The sequence below is a fragment of the Panthera onca genome, chromosome B2 (assembly GCF_046562875.1).
Source record: "Panthera onca isolate mPanOnc1 chromosome B2, mPanOnc1 haplotype 2, whole genome shotgun sequence".
Taxonomy (NCBI): Eukaryota; Metazoa; Chordata; class Mammalia; order Carnivora; family Felidae; genus Panthera; species Panthera onca.
This window is the reverse complement of record NC_138343.1, coordinates 51,620,990-51,638,874: the sequence shown is the minus strand read 5'-3', so window position 1 is coordinate 51,638,874 and position 17,885 is coordinate 51,620,990. Positions and strand designations below refer to the sequence as shown.

The 17,885-nt window shown below is 36.7% G+C and overlaps 1 protein-coding gene across 1 annotated transcript in view; it reads right to left on the bottom strand.

The window, feature by feature from the left end:
* Positions 1 to 5,017: 5,017 nt before the first annotated feature.
* Positions 5,018 to 17,885, bottom strand: part of TINAG (tubulointerstitial nephritis antigen) — a 92,478-nt gene continuing 79,610 nt past the window's right edge. Inside the window, exons 10-11 of the mRNA XM_078447021.2 lie at positions 15,315 to 15,360; positions 5,018 to 5,865 (exon numbers count right to left, since the gene is read on the bottom strand). Coding sequence (XP_078303147.1) covers positions 5,731 to 5,865; positions 15,315 to 15,360 — 181 coding nt within the window. The 3' untranslated portion in view covers positions 5,018 to 5,730. The remainder of the gene's footprint in view (positions 5,866 to 15,314; positions 15,361 to 17,885) is intronic.

Genomic DNA, 17,885 nt, shown 5'->3' with positions numbered 1-17,885 from the left:
GACTCTCCCCTGCTCATGCTCTGTCTCTCTCTGTCTCAAAAATAAATAAACGTTAAAAAATTTTTTTTAAATGTTCCTGCCATATTAATACTCAGAGATTAGGGTATACCAATTTCTCCCTAAAAGCTGATTGTGGAACTTATCATTCAAAACTGTATTTAGGTCGGTGTCTGCCAAAGTTCATTTTGTGAAAAGAGTCATTTGTGAGATAAGACAGGGCAGGAACTGTCCCTGAGTCTGTGGTCATATGTGGAGCCACTGTATCTAAGTATACTTGTTGGTCACTGCAGAAGAGTACCTGGCCAAGGTGAATGAGGACTGAATCCAGGTACTGCTTTGCCAGACTTTACAGTGGCCTGTGAACTGTGAATCTTTAAAATGGTGGCTATAATACAAGATGAATCTTAAATTCTATGCAACTAGACAGACACTTATTCCCCTTACGATCTCAGAAGAAACAAAAACAGCTTGTTTTTACGGGGGTGGTGGTTAGAGAGAGGGGACAGAAGATAGAGGGAAGAGTATTGCCAGCCACTCTTTTTCTAAATAATGGGAGTTTTACTGGTGGTGTCTCAGGAGAAATCCCCCTCTATTGGATATATCTGTCAATGACTTTTTAATTATTTCTATCAGATATGGTAGCAAAGTGATGTTCAATATTGTTCATGGCTTAAGATAGAAAAGCTTTCTCCCTTCATTCAATCATCCATTCTTGATAGCATTAGACTTTTTTTTTTTCTTTTCCACCTTCCTTGACTTTTCTGGGGAGGGAATGTCTGTGTGCCCTTTCTGATTTGGTGGCACCTGACAGACTAATGCTTTTCTCTCTTGAAACATTTCATAAAATGGCAGTTTGTGAGATAAAACTCACTTTTTCCTCCTTTTTGTTTATTTTGAAAATGGAATCAACTTCCACCCAAAGAAAAATAAGTGTCTTGAGATCAGATTACCATAATCGTAGACAATGACGTTAAAACAACATACAAAGTCCCCAGAAATTACTGGGAAGAAAATGGGAATTTTTCCCTATAGGGAATATAGTATATTCCCTAGAGGTCAAAGAGTTTAACAACAACAAGAACAACAACAACAAAAGCACATAGCATCAAGCATTTCAGTACTTAAGATACATGTGTTAACAGAGGAACTGAGTTCATGAGCTAATCAATCACTGGGAAACTGTTCTTTACGTAATCTTAATTTCCATATCTATATGGAACTAATCAAATATGTATTTTTTGTGTTTATCTTCTTATTTGTCCTTTGCCTTTACTCTATTCTCTTCTGCATCTGGTAAAGGGTAAAATCTGGCCCTGACAGCTTAGTTTAGTTTCATAACCTCCTGTATCGGTTATCTTTCAGCAGCATCAGCCAGTGAGAAGCAATGATGACAGTTTGGAAGGTGTGAGCAAGGGATATGCCTCAGTGTTCATCGCCCTTCCTTTCTGTCTAAGGTGGCAAATGGGCAATTCCATGTCTTTTCATAACTTCCCCTCCCATCGTACTGGTCAGTCATGTTTCCATTTGCCAGCAAGAAAACCAGCCCCTAGATTCCAGTAGTCACTGCTTGACTTTCTTCCTTCAGGGGATGATGACAGCTTCCCACTGTTGTTCATCTTGGACTTGTTCACCATCCTCTATTGTCTTCTCTGCTCCTCCATTGCCTATGTAACCAATTCCTTTCATTATATTCCTTCTGTTAAAAACACTTACAAGAAGTTCCCTTTCTTTTCAGGTGAATACCAAATTTAATTCCATTTTATGCTTCTTTTTTCACTTTATGCCTTAAGACAATTTGTGAATATGTATTTTAAAACCTGGGGAAGCCTTCTCATTGTTTACAATAGAATGAGATAAGACTCAAACATTGTAAAGCAGGACAAGGCATGAGCTCTATCTTCAAAGTCTTTCCCACTTCTTTCTTGAGTACGTTTCCTAATGACACCCAAAGAAAAAAGCATTTATTCAACTGGGTGGAGAGAGCAAGTTTTAATTCAATGTGCCATATTGGAACGATCTCCTCTTTTTCCAGGAAACACTATACACAATAGCAAGTTTCAACTGGAACCCACAAAAAGTGTGTAAATGGCACAAACTTCTGATTGAACAGGAAGAAAACAAGGTCATAGTGCTCACAGTGTTATCCAATCTGAGATATATTGTTCTGGATGAGTTAAGTAATCTTTATGAACAATGTTTCCCTCGTATACTCTTAACACAAAACAAAAAGACTACATATATACAAATAGACTGGTACATATACAAATATGCACCAAACGTGAGGTCTTTCTCATTGCTCATTCCAAGCTGAGGCAAGTAGGTATACCCATGGGCCTAGAAAGCCACAGTAAAGGAGAAACCATCCAGTCATCAATCAAATCAATTCTGCAAATAGTCCCAAGAATTGGTGAAATACTATGCCAACCACTATTTTCTGAAGGTTGATTCAGGGCCTTTGGATAATAAAGAGAGCCAAAGATGCTCTTTAAAGTTATAAAAATGAGGGGCCCCTGGATGGTTCAGTTGGTTAAACATCCAACTTCAGCTCAGGTCATGATCTCACAGCTCGTGAGTTCAAGCCCCGCATCGGGCTCTGTGCTGACAGCTCAGAGCCTGGAGATTGCTTCAGATTCTGTGTCTCCCTCTCTCTCTCTCTGTTCCTGCCCCACTCACATTCTCTCTCTCTTTCTCTCTCTCTCTCTCTCTCTCTCAAAAATAAACATTTAAAAAAATTTTTTTTAAGTTGTAAAAACGAGAAGAAGCATCACTCAGAGAACGACACTGACTCCACAAACCTCAGGAATAGTATTTTCCTTGTCTCACCGGTGTGCTTCTGTCCCAACTAGTCTTGGCCTCTTCTTTAGATCTTAGTCTTACTGCTGGAAAAACATATCTTGTGTCTTCCTATGGGGCTTACTATTGTGATATTTTCTTTGTTTTTTCTTCAAATCTCTGGGATTAATTTCATTATCAATTGGGATCCTCAGAAAGGTGGTAAATTCTAAAACAGCACAATCTAGGCCTATAATCTAGACTCACAAACCACAATGAGAAAATCAATTCCAACAACTTTTATCCATTTACCTAACAGGGAAAAGTTTGTATCAACACATTCCCGTAGGTGTTTTTACTAGCGAGGTTAGTCATCTGGCACTTTAATGCATTGTCATTTGTTATTTCCTTAGTCTTTATCATCTGAAGAATGTTTTAAAATGTGTTAACACCTGTGGCAGAGACACATCACCTCACCTGTGCCATTTCAGTGGCCATCAGCCTGACATCCAACACCAGAACTGCTTTTCTTTGCCTGTTGGTTTTTTTCTTAACTGCACAACCTGCCAGACCAGACCAACCAGGAAATTCATGGCCTTGTGGAGTAGTGCTCAACCAACACACATCCTTCTTGGGTGAGATCAGAACACATTACCTGTCATACCATCTGCTTGGTAACATAGCCTTTGTTGTCTGCCTTCGGTGATCCTACATCACTACCCACTCTCTTCAGTGTTCCCTTCCCTGCTCTAATTATGTGCACTCAAACCTTTGCCTCAGGGGCTGCTTCTAGAGGAATCCAAACTGAGACAAAACCAGATTATTTCTCAGCCCACTGGGGTAAATTTGGCCAATCCTAACAAGGAGAATCAGTCCTGTGGGTATAATCTAGGGGGGAACTATGTGCATAGAACTGCTTCTGATGAAGCTGCAATGATTAATGGAGAAAGAATCCGCAGCTACACTCACCGTTCTGTGCTCAGCTTCCTTACATTTTCAACTTGTATGGCTTATCTAATCAGGACACCTTTGGGCACAAAAGCACAGAAAAGTTCCACAATGAAAATTCAGATGACAGAGTGTCCAGAAGTTGAAGACCATGGATAGCCCACCATTGTAATAATAATTGGCTATGCTCACTTACTGATCAGCTTTGCTTTTTCATTTATGAGTTTGCCATTTAAGATGCCAGTGAATTATTAAAAGATTTTATCCTTTCCCAACCGTTATGAGGATGCTATTTTTGTTTCTCTGACTATGGAGAACTAAAATAAAAATTAGATGCAAATTAGTGCCAATTTAGCTTACTTTTTAGAATCTCGAGTACTGAACTGTGAAATGGTTGTGATAAAAGTCTATTTATTCTTTCTGACTCATGGCATCAGGTTGCTGTTTTCAGGGGTAAATATGTTATATTTCCAAATACAGCTTTGCAACTCATTTTAAAAAGACCTTATACAAAGTGTACTGGCTTCTAAAATTGTGTGTGTGTGTGTGTGTGTGTGTGTGTGTGTGTGTGTGTGTGTGTAAACACTCTACTTCCATTGTTAGCCTCTAAGATTTCCCATTACTTAACCAGTGATGGGGTTCAGGCCAGAATATGCCACTTTGACATACAGATTACTTTGAATTAAAGTTGTTTGAGAATAGCCAGTACAATGACACTCCTCTCTGTCCCCCTGAAAAAAGCAAATTAATCTCCTATGTGAAAAATACCCTCCTTGAACCAGGAAATAAACAGACATTCTGATCACCAGGGATGGGATATTCAGGGCTGAGCAAATGATGTGAACAAGGTCTGTTTAGTTTCTTCACTAATTAGTACCCAAACTTAGGTTTCTTTGTCTTGTCAATTCTTCAGAATTTATTTATTTATTTATATTGTCTAAGAGGTATAAAAGCTGCCTGCTTCAGTCCCCTGTTTGAGTCTCATATTCTTATGGGGCCCCTGTATATACATAATTCCATTTGTTTTTCTGTTGCTCTGTCCTTTTTTTTTTTTTTTCAACTTTTTTTTTTTTTTTTTTTTTTAATTTATTTTTGGGACAGAGAGAGAGACAGAGCATGAATGGGGGAGGGGCAGAGAGAGAGGGAGACACAGAATCGGAAACAGGCTCCAGGCTCCCAGCCATCAGCCCAGAGCCTGACGCGGGGCTCGAACTCACGGACCGCGAGATCGTGACCTGGCTGAAGTCGGACGCTCAACCGACTGCGCCACCCAGGCGCCCCTGCTCTGTCCTTTTAATTTAATTAGTACACCAACCAAAAGAACCAAGAGAGGAGGTGTGAATTTTCCTTCCCAGACACCAACTTCTTTAGAGCACAGGCCATTACACAGTATAATGAGTAAACTACCATAAAGAATAGTTATTTCCTATGGAGAGTTACTTTCCTTTTTAGTTAAGATTGCAAGTTAGGTTAAGACAAATGAAAAGAAACAAAATGTTAGCTTTTTGAGAGAAACAATTAATCTATTTCCATTGCTTTTGGCAAATTATCAGCAAGATTTGAATAAAGACAGCACTATTTGCCTGAAAACAAAATCATGAAAATGGTAAATTGGTATTTCCATTGCTTTTTTTGGTCTGAAATCCTCATTTGTTAAAGACAGAAACTACTTCATTTCTACAAAGGAATACCATGAACTTTTAAGACAAGCACTATTACACTTTTGTGAACTATCAAAGTCAAAAAGAATACTATCTTGAGAGGAAGAAAAAGACAGCCAGAGAACCGTAAAGCCATTTAGCTACTCTGCTGTCCTCTGTTAGTGTTTTTATATACTTAGTGATATGAAGGAAGCAGAAGCAGGGAGCCTGGGGTGAAACAAGAAAATAGGCACATTATAATAACAATGTGGAGAGACAAAGATTCCACTGTCACAGAGAACCTTACTTTGCTTAATTTCAATTTGAGGGGTTACTTAAGTGCACGGCCTTATGGAAATTTAATGATATGTTATGGTTCATCTGAACTTGTCAGTTGGCCCCAAGCTGCGATAATCAACTTTTCAATGTCAGATTCATTTACTCCTCGAAGAATCCTGAAATAGCCATTCTCTCCCCATGACTTTCCCCAGGAATTGGCAGCAATCTGCAGAAAAGAGAGAGAGAGAGAGAGAGAGAGAGAGAGAGAGAGAGAGAGACGATGAATATCATAGTTGGATATTTAATCCTGACTATAAAAACACAAGGAACTCATGTAGCTTTAAATGCTTTTGACTTATTATAGATCACAATTATTAAGAGCCTAAATATTTTCTAAATAAGAATAAAACAGTTATACTATTTATCAGTTACTTTAATATGCATGCACACTCAAGTTCACAATAACTAGACTTGGTATAAAACCTCTCAGTTCCCATGCGTATAATGGTAACATATATTTGTAATGCCATATCAAAAGATGTCAGAAAAGCTGCAATTATAGTGTCTCCTATGTGATTTACTCTGTGCTAAGCACCAGGGGAACGAAGATAAATAATATCTTATTCTGTGTTCAGGGAGCTTAAGCTAAACTAATGAAGGACAACAACATAAGCCAAGTACTCGGGTAGAACTATGCACAGGGTGCTACTGAAGACAGCTGAGGGGCATCTCATTTATTTGGGTGGTTCAGAAAAGTCATCATGGAAGAAGTGCTATATGTGATCCATATTAAAACCTGGGAACAAATGAACCAGATAAAAACAGGAGGAAAGGAGATTCAGGTAAAGGAAAACAGCAAAAGCATAAACAACAGCAAAGCATGGAGCAGCATGAAGCCCTGAAATGAAGCAATGAAATTATTGTAATTAGATCATAAAACAGAAGCAGGCTGGTGGGTTATGAGGCTGAAAGGGAGTTAAGGAAATACATACTGAGAAAATAATGGTGAAAATGATGACAAGGTCTTAAGGTACTTCCAGTAGGAGAGCAAGGTGGACAAATTTATATTTTGATGATATTACTCCATGTGATATGAGAAGGATGGATTTAAGAGGGTAAACACAAGAGGCAGGGAGACTAGCTAGTAAACTAGCCAGTAAGTCTGATGTCTTAACAGGGGCGGGAGGACTAGGAAGAAAAATAGAGAAAGTATTTGAGAAATATTCAGGAAGTAAATTCAATAAGAATTAAACATTTTCTTTCTACTTTTATTTTTTATTTTAAAATATGAGATTAACTAAAAAGTTAGACTAGGTCCAGAATGTCTCCTGGGGTTTAGAGCTTGCCTGAATAAGTGTTTGGGGTAGGGGGTGAAAAACATTAATGGAGTATATAACGATTAACCTGAAGACTGGAAGGGAGTTAGTCCATAAGTAAATGTAGCAGAAAAAGCCCTGAAGGATATATTCCCAAAAGTGGGATTACTGGATCATATGGTAATTCTATTTTTTTAATTTTCTGAGGGAACTCCAAATTGTTTTCCACAGTGGCCACACCAATTTCCATTCCCATCAACAGTGCATGAGTGTTCCTTTTTCCCCACATCCTCGCTAACACTTGTTTTCTCCCGTCTTTTTGATATTAGCTATTCTAACAGGTGAGAAGTAATATTTCATTGTGGTTTTAATTTTCATTTCCCTGATGACTAATGATATTGAATACATTTTCACCTATCTATTGGCCATTTGTATTATTTCAGGGAGAAATTGTCTATTCACGTCTTTTGCCCATTTTTAGTTGGATTATGTGTGGTTTTTGCTATTAAGTTGCATGAGTTCCTATATATATATTTTGGATAGTAACCCCATATCAGATAGATGGTTTGCAAATGTTTCCTCCCATTGGTTGCCTTTTTAGTTTACTTACTGTTTTGCTAGGCAGAAGCCCTTGTTCCACTTGTTGATATTTGCTTTTATCTTTGCATCTTTGGTGTCATATCCAAACAATCTTTGCAAGGACCAACATCAAGGAGATTTTCCCCTGTGTTTTCTTCCTGTATCTTTGTAATTTCTAGTCTTACATTTAAGTCTTTCATCCATTTTGAGTTCATTTTTATGAGTGGAGTACAATAGGGTTTCAATTCCATTCTTCTGCATATGGTTAAACACCTTTCTCAACACCAGTTATTGAAAAGACTATCCTTTCTCCATTGCCTCTTCTTGGTCTTTTTGTCAAATATCAGTTGATTATATGTAAGTGGGTTTTTTCCTGGGCTCTTGATCTTGTTCTATTGGTCCGTGTGTCTATTCTTATGCCAGTAATGTACTGTTTTGACTATTAAAATTTTGAAGTAAAATTTGAAATCAAAATTTGTGATGCCTCCAGTAATCTTTCTCAGGATTACTTTGGCAGTTCAGAGTCTCTTGTGGCTCCAAACAACTTTTAGGATATTTTTCATTTTTGTAAAAATTGTCATTGGAAATTTGATAGGGATTGCATTGAATTTATAGATGGTTTTGGGTAGTATGGACATTTTAACAATATTAATTCTTTTGATCCATGAACATGGGATATCATTTCATTATTTGTGTCTTCTTTAATTTCTTTTATCAATTTCTTATAATTTTTATTATACAGATCTTTCACATCCTTGGTTAAGTGCATACTAATACATATTTTTTATTTTATCATAAATGAAACATTTTTTAGAATAGTTCACCATTAGCATATAAAAATACAACTGATTTTTGTATGTTGATTTTGTATCCTTCCACTTTGTTGATTTATTAGTTCTAATAGTTTTTTTGATGGAGTCTTTAGGATTTTATATATATATGATCATATCATCTGCAAAGAGAGACAGTTTATTTCTTCTATTCTGATTTGGATGCCTTTTGTTTCTTTCTCTTGTCTAATTGCTCTTTCTAGGACTTCCAGTACTATCTTGAATAGGATAAGAGTGGACATCTTTGTTTTGTTCCTGATCATAGGGTGAATGCTTTCAATCTTTCACTATTGAATTTGATATTTACTCTGTGTTTATCACATATGGCCTTTATTATGTTGAGGTATATTCCTTCTAAACCAAATTTTTGAGATTTTTTAATCAGTAAAGAATGTGAATTTTGTCAAATGCTTTGTCTATATCTATTGACATGATCATATAATTTTTATCTTTCATTTTATTAATGTAATGTATCACACTTATTGATTTGCTTATGCCAAACCATACTTACACCCCAGGCATGAATCCTTTTGTTCACAATTATGATCACTTTAATGTACTGTTGAATTCAGTTTGCTAGTACTATTTGGGGGGGGGGGGATTTTTGAATCTTTATTCATCAGGGATATTTTATATTCTTGTAGTGACCTTTTCTGGCTTTGGTATCAGGGTAATGCTGGCCTTGTAAAAAGAGTTTCAGAGGGTTCCCTCCTCTTCAAATTTTTGAAAAAGTTTGAGAAGGATTTGGTGTTAATTTTTTAAATGTTTGCATTTAAATTCCAGTTAGTTAACATACAATTTAATACCAGTTTCAGGTATACAATATAGTGATTCAACACTTTGATACAACACCTGGTGCTCATCACAACAAGTGCACTCCTTAATCCCCATCACCTATTTTCCCATCACCCCATCCGCCTCCCCTCTGATAACTATCAGTTTGTTCTCTATAGTTAAGAGTCTGTTTCTTAGTTTGCTCCCTCCCTTTTTCCCCTTTGCTCATTTGTTTTGTTTTTTAAATTCTACACATGAGTAAAATGATATGGTATTTGTCTTTCTCTGGCTGACTTTTTCCTTATCATAATACTCCCTAGCTATAAAGCAAATGGCAAGAATTCATTCTTTTTTCATGGTTAATATTCCATTACACATATATAGCACATATTTTTTATCTATTTATTGATGGACACTGGGCTGTTTCCATAATTTGGCTATTGTAGATAATGCTGCTATAAATATTGGGGTTCATGTATCCCTTTGAATTGGTATTTTTGTATTCTTTAGGTAAATACCTAGTAGTGTAATTGCTGGATCACAGGGTAGTTCTATTTTTAACTTTTGAGAAGTCTCCATACTGTTTTCCCGAGTAGCTGCACCAGTTTGATTTCCCACCAAACAGTGCAAGAGGGTTCCCATTTCTCCACATCCTCACTAACATTTGTTGTTTCTTGTGTTGTTGATTTTAGCCATTCTGATGGTGTGAAGTGATATTTGATGGTAGTTTTGGTTTACAGTTCCATAATGACTAGTGCTATTGAGCACGTTTCATGTACCTGTTGGCCATTTTTATATCTTCTTTGGAACTAAGCGTATTCAGATTCTTTGCTTGTTTTTAATCTCATTATTTGTTTTCTTGCTACTGAATTGTATGAGTTCCTTAAATATTTTGGATATCAACCCCTTGTCGAATACATAATTTACAAGTAATTTCTCCATTCCAGGTTGGCTTTTATTGTTACTTTTGGTTTTGTTTTTGTCTTGCTGTGTGGAAGCTTTCTAGTTTGATGTAATCCACTTATTTATTTTTGTTTTTGCCACTTGTGCTTTTGGTGTCCTATCCTGGAAGTCATTGCAAAGATCAATGTTAAGGAGTGATTCCCTGTTGTCTTCACAGTTTCAGGTCTTACACTTAAATCTTTAACCCATTTTGTGTTAATTTTTGTAAATGGTGTGAAAAGGGGGTCCACTCTCATTCTTTTGCTTGTGAATACACTTTTCTCAACATCATTTATTAAAGATATCCTTTCCCCAGCCAGCTGTCAGTTAGGCTATTTTTTCTGAGGTTAACCTATCATTTAAAAAGCTCTACCATTTTTAAATTTTCCTTTTTATCATTTACTTTCAATTGTTTTATTATTAAATGCCTGGGCATAGTTTTTTTGTTTTTTGCTTTTTGGTTTTTTTTATTTCTCCTTCCTGGAGTTTATTGAGCTCTCTGAATTTTTGGGTTCATGTCCTTCAGTTTTGGAAAACTATTGGCTATTAAGTTTTTAAATATCGGGGCGCCTGGGTGGCTCAGTCGGTTAAGGGTTCAACTTCAGCTCAGGTCATTATCTCACGGTCCGTGAGTTCTAGCCCCGCATTGGGCTCTGTGCTGACAGCTCAGAGCCTGGAGCTTGTTTCTGATTCTATGTCTCCCTCCCTCTCTGACCCTCCCCCGTTCACGCTCTGTCTCTCTCTGTCTCAAAAATAAATAAACGTTAAAAAAATTTAAATAAATAAATAAATAAATATTGATTCTGACTCATTCTCTCCCTCTCTCTCACTTTCTCTCTCTCTCTTAATCCTTCTGAGAATACAATTACATGTCTGTTAAACTGTTGATTGTGTCCTACCCTTTGTATTCACATTGTTCTGTATTTCCTTCTTTCATTGTTTTTCTCTGTGTACTACAAATTTCATTGACTTTTATTTAAGATCACTAATTCTGCTTGCCATTTAACCCATCCAGCAAGTTCTTAATTTCAAACATTGCACTCACAAATTCAATAATTCATTTATATATATATTTAAGTCCTTTGTTAAAAGTCTCCATCTTTCATGGGGCACCTGCATAGCTCAATCAGTTAAGCAGCTGACTTCAACTCAGGTCATGATCTTGTGGTTTGTGAGTTTGGGCCCCATGTTGGGCTCTGCACTGACAGCTTGGAGACTGGAGCCTTCTTTGGATTCTGTGTCTCCCTTTATCTCCACCCCTCCACTGCTCACACTCCGTCTTTCTGTCTCTCAAAAAATGAATATTAATTTTTTTAAGTCTCCATCTTTCATCCATATTTTTAAAATGATTTTTACAATGGCTCTTTTAAAGCCAACATCTAAAGTATTATCTATTGATAGTTTTTCCCCTTAGTTATTGGTCACATTTTTCTCCTTCACATATTTCAGAATTTTTAAATCTAAGCTGGACATGTTGTCCTAATAATTATAGATTGACCTGGGTATTATTTTCCTAAGAAGTTTAGCCCTTTCTTCTCCTAAAGAGATATGGTGAGGAATTAATCACCTCAATTTGTGCAGAAACTGAGTCAGGTCAGGGCTGGAGATGAGCTTTCATTAAACTCATTCCACTCCTGGTTTTCTTCCTATATTTGGGGTTTATGCCTATGTTGTGTGTGTTTCAGGCTCTCTTCCAGTGGGACTCCTACTACAATATCTTCAAGGCTGCAGATTTCACTCTGCCTTCTTATTCCCCTCCTTAGCTACTCACACTGTTCTAGCAACTTATTAAATATTCCATGGAAAGAGATGGCTTTGTGTTTGGGGTTCATCTAAATTCTAATTCAGCTGGATTTTCTATCTCCCAGAGGTCTCTCTCTCTCTCTCTCTCTCTCTCTCTCTCTCCTTATTTGAAATGTAACCTTCAGCTTAAACCCAGACCTACCGAATGTTCACAGTATGGAAAATTGTCCCCATATTCAGCTCTCTCGTTTCTATAAAAATATGGTTTGGTATCTGTCTTTCTCTATGTTTTCACTCTTACGTGGTTCCTGAGAAACTTAACAGGAACCCATGGGGGAGGGGAAGGAAAAAAAAGAGGTTAGAGTGGGAGAGAGCCAAAGCATAAGAGACTCTTAAAAAATGAGAACAAACTGAGGGCTGATGGGGGGTGGGAGGGAGGGGAGGGTGGGTGATGGGTATTGAAGAGGGCATCTTTTGGGATGAGCACTGGGTGTTGTATGGAAACCAATTTGACAATAAATTTCATATATTTTTAAAAAATAAAAATAAAATAAAAATATGGTTTGGAAAATTAATTCTGATACTATTTTCAACTTATTTAGTGGTATATATGGCTTATTGTTATGTATTAAATTTTACTCAGTAGTGGAAGTCATCTACTTTTTAAAATTTTAATTTACTATATCATAGGCCTACATGTAAATATTTTAAAATGTTCATATATAATTGTGGGGCAATAAAACTTTTCTGAACTTCTCAGTGCCCTTGCAAAAAAAAACCCTCTAATCTACTGGTGCACAAAGGGTGTATATGATATAGAGACACAGAATATTTGCTTTCACTTCTGCCAGAAATATTTTATCTTCACATTCAATGAGAATTAGATCTGTAGCCATTTGTCTAGTTAATTGATCTGATCCAAAAGGGTAATAAAACTTCTCTTATCTCCCCAAGAGGGCCAAAGAGTCAGAGACCAGACAAGGTCTTAAATTAAGCCCCATGGTGCCAGGAGTACTGGAATATTATCTCTCTTGGTTTTTACATGTTAAAAAAGGATGAAGTTCAGCATTTAGAGACATTATCTGTATTCATCTGACCCTTGCAAAGACATATTTATATTCCTAAGGGAAAGGGTAAGAACATAGGACCCTTTCCATCCCATTTTAATAGAATATTTTTTTTTTTGTTCCTTGCAGAAAAGGAGGAGATTGCCTGTCTCCACTATATAAATGGAGAAAATCCATTGTTCTCTGTCCCTCATTTATGAGGTATCAGCTGCTACTTGTATGGAAAAACATTGTTGCCTCTTATCACTGCCAGACTGAAGTGTGAGGACTTATGTGGTGACATCTGGCTACTGATCTGGATGTAAGCATCAGTAAAGTACTCTTTTCTTCTGACCCATGTTTCTTAATTCAAGTAGGATAACATCTCAGACCCTTCATAATTCTAGCAAAACAGTAGTACTAAGTAAGAATTTCATATTTTAATTAACCCAAATATTAATTTTTATATAAAATGAAAACTATTTTAGTGACCTGACTAATTTTTCCTGATTGCACAGATCAATGTTATTCATTCAGTCAAGCAACAAGCATTGCGTAGATACCCATTATGTACCAGTCACTCTGCTCTGTCCTTTGGATACAGTAGTTAGTAAGGCAGACACAATACTGGCCCAAGATGAGGATACAGTTAGGTGGAGAAAATATTAACTAAAATGTTCAATTTAATAAAATATGATAATTTTTAAATTTGATTCTTATATTCCTACCACTGATATTAATCAATTTATCTAAAAGAGTCACATCAGAAAGAAATCCTGATTTTATGCCCATGAAATAGTTTTCTTAGAAAATTTTAGATAAGTAGTAAGTTCAGAATTGATAGGAATTGCAACAAAAATAATCTAAAAGGATGGCATGCATGTATGTGTTGAATATATGAGAATGAGCGAGTATATGTACATTTGTGTATGTCTGTGTGTGTATGTGTCTGTGTGTGCGTGCATGTGCATGTATGTGTACACCATCCATGAGGCTCTAGGGAGGAAATGATGAGGTTGAAGGTGAGAGGGTCACAGAAAGTTGTTTGTTTGTTTGTTTGTTTGCACTTTCATTCATATTCACTCCACAAATAGCTATCAGGTGTATCAGGTGCTAAATGCTAAAAACTGTTGTGAATTCAACACATTAACCAAATTATTTGTTTTTGCCTGTAAATATTATATTATTATGATACTGAATAACTGTTTAAACTCATTTAGTAGTAATCCTATATAGAAACTTAATTGTAGGCATTCAAACAACATATCCCCTTTCACAAATTATGAATTTTAACTATGTAGCATTAATGTTAATTATTGGCTACTGCAAACTTTCTTTTCGTGAAGATAATGATATTTAAGAAAGTTAAGGTTATTTTAAGTTTTTTTATTTTGAGACAGAGAGCACGTGAGCGAGAGCAGGGGAGGGGCAGAGAGAGAGAGAGAGAGAGAGAGAGGAAGAGAGAATCCCACACAGGCTCCACACTGTCAGTACAAAGCCCAATGCAGGGCTCAAACTCACCAATCATGAGATCATGACCTGAACTGAAATCAAGAGTCAGATGCTTAACTGACTGAGCCACCCAGGCACTCCAAGAAATCTCAGTTTAAATACAAAGAAGCATCATTCTACTTAAAAGCAAAATACTTCGATTTGTCAACAAGACAAATATAAGAGGTGACCACATATGAGTCACTGTGATGACTATCACTCCTAATATTTAGGTCTACAAGTTATAATATGCCCTCTACTGTATATATTCAAATTCGAATTTCATAATAATTACCATTACCTATTCATTCTATTTCTGCCTTTTTGCAGAAATTAAAATTAAAATGCATATAATATAAGGACCTGGAACAATTCATCAAAGTTCATTGTAATTAATTGGATATTTGAGATAATATGTTCCAGTCCTCTTTAAAATGTTTCTTATGTGTAACCTTCTATTAATTTTTATACTAGACATTGTTTCTTTCTCAGTGAAGGAACATGTATTTGTTATAATTGGCAAAAGCAAAAATAAAGCACTTTACCACTATGGGAAATATGTATACTTTATATCAATACCTAATATTGATACTAACATTACAAAGGCACCATCCATAGCAAAAAATAATGTGAGAACACAAAACTGACATATGATAGAAGTCTAGCCATTACTTTAACATGGATGATAATAAAACAAAATGTTTTCCTGTTGATTCTTGCTTTGAAGAAAAGACACTTTTTCTTCTTCTATAATGTGAAATAAGAGGAACTGAGGAAAACTGTTACTTTAATACAAATGATTATAAAGAATTTTCTGCTGGAGAAAATACCATTATTACAAACAATATCACTGTAACTTAGAGTGACTAAATAACACAAACCAGGAGGTAGAGACACAGATGATTCTAAAATAGTCACATCACAGTAGAAATGCAGTTGGAAAGAGGTACCTACCCAGAATTTTTCTTTCCGTCCTTGTGCCCCTTTCAGTGTGCCCCATCTACAGATAATAATAAAAACATATTGACATGGTTAAAAATGTTTGATTTGCATTTTGATAAAATGTTTCCACCTTGTTTTACTATGGAAGTGCCATCATTGTCCTACAAAAATGTGGCTGCACAGTTTTCATTTTTACCATAACCTTATTTACTTGCTCACAATATACTCCTCTATGTCCAAATGGCTTAAAATCATACTCATTTGTCAAAGAAAATAAACTGTAGGACAACTGGGGCATGGAGGTTTTTAAAGTATTTAAAGATGTCTCCCCTTCACATCTAACTCCCTGAAACTCTACTCTAAATGGCATAAACTAAAAATCTCCAAGACGGCCAACAAGCATAATATAAATACAGATGAATGTCCTCAATAAAAGAATTTTTCATGAAATATGTATATGTGTGTATTATTTTATAAAATGGGTAGGTACCTAATGTGGACTTTCTGTTCACACATGTAGGTACGGAAAGCCAATGTTTTACTCCTAGTACTGGTCCATTTTCAGTGTGGCATGTAACAACTCACAAAGAATCCAAACTTACCAAATATCTCATGTTTTCTCTTGACTAAATCCAGTGATGGAGATGTTAGTAACATGTTCCGTCTACTAATGACATAACAAGACTTGTCTGATATCACAAAGTGGGAGGTGTTAGGCACAGGCTCCAAATCCCATGTTCTCCTTCATGTTATATTTCTCTCTAATGCATGTTTCTCTCTAATAAATATACAGTCCCCAACTGCAGCATGTCCTGAACAGCAACAGTGGTATGTGGAGGAACCATGTGGACTACCACGTTCATTTGCTGTGATGGATTGTGAGACTACAATTCTGCCCACATACAGCCCTGCCAGTCCATCTCTAGTAGTCCAGATCTCAACATCAGAGTTCCTTAAAGTTAAATCCCTGTATCCTATATCTGGAAGAGATACACATCCATTCAAATATTTTCAACATGTCCATTTGCCAGAAAGCTGTTTTTAATAGGGTACAGAATAAAATGATGGCACCATAGCACAGAGGTATTGCCTTAAGAAGGCAGGTTTATGGTGGAGATCACGGCATTCAAGAAAATACATTAATGCATTTAGATCATTTGACACAAAAAAGGAGGGGGAAAAATGATGTGGAAGTTGGGATAACACTGAAGAACAACTTTCCCTCATTTTTTTTCCGATCGAGGCTAGGAGTGTTCATTGCCCTGGTCCCCATCTCTCTCTTGGTTTTCTGCTACACACAGGGATAGTAGACTGGAATAGTTTAAGGTTTCAAATATTCTGGGCAGTTTAATGTGTAAGTTCAAGCTAGTTTAATTCTGAAAAACATTTTGCAGGTTTTTTTTTAATTAATTTTTAAATTTTTTAAATTATTTTAAGAGAGATAGAGAACAAGCAGGAGAGGGGCACAGAGAGAGGGAAAGACAGAATCTCAAGCAAGCTCCACACTGTCAGCCCAGAGACCAATGCAGGGTCTGAATTCACAAACCATGAGATCATGTCCTGAGCTGAAGAGTCGGACGCTTAACTGACTGAGCCACTCAGGTGCCCCTATTCTGCAGTTTTAAAATTGTATTTACATCCTTGTAACTTTTGTATAAAAAGCTATCACAAGGGGCGCCTCGGTGGCTCAGTCGGTTGGGCGTCTGACTTCAGCTCAGGTCACCATCTCGTGGTCCGTGAGTTCGAGCCCCGCGTCGGGCTCTGGGCTGATGGCTCGGAACCTGGAGCCTGCTTCCGATTCTGTGTCTCCCTCTCTCTCTGCCCCTCCCCCGTTCATGCTCTGTCTCTCTCTGTCTCAAAAATAAATAAAATGTTAAAAAAAAAATTAAAAAAAAAAAAAGCTATCACCAGTGAAAATTGTAAGTTCCTCCAGACCTTCAAAGGTCATTCCCGTACTTCAAGGAGTAGGTCATATCTGAAACTTCAAGTTGCCCATTTTCTACTCATTCATCATAACTATCCTAACAATTTCAGAAAGCATTTACCTCAATCAAACTTCCTTCCAGGTGCTCCGGCTACTAGTTACTTTAGCTATTTACATAAAATACAAGAAAAAATTAGATGTATCTAAGGACATCTAAGATGTATCTCTCCAAAATAAAAAGCAGGCAGGAGAGGAATCCCATATCTGAGATTCCACCAAATACGGTGAGAAGTTCAGGGCACTTTGGTTTGAGGAAAGATAGAGCCTTGTAAGAAAGCAAGCCCAAGCAAAAAAGAGGTATCCAGACAGGACAAGCTTGATCCAGTAATTAAGCCATGATCAAGAAACAGTAGGAGTTGGGGCATCTGGGTGGCTCAGTCAGTTAAGTGTCCTACTTGGGCTGAAGTCATGATCTCATTGTTCATGGGTTCAAGCCCCACACTGACAGCTGGGAGCCTGGAGTCTGCTTTGGATTCTGTGTCTCCCTCTCTCTCTCTCTCTGCCCCTCCCTCACGTGTGCTCTCTCTCTCTCTCTCAAAAATAAATAAAGAAACATTAAAAAAAGGCAGGAGGAACAATTGAAAGGATAATTCTCTGTC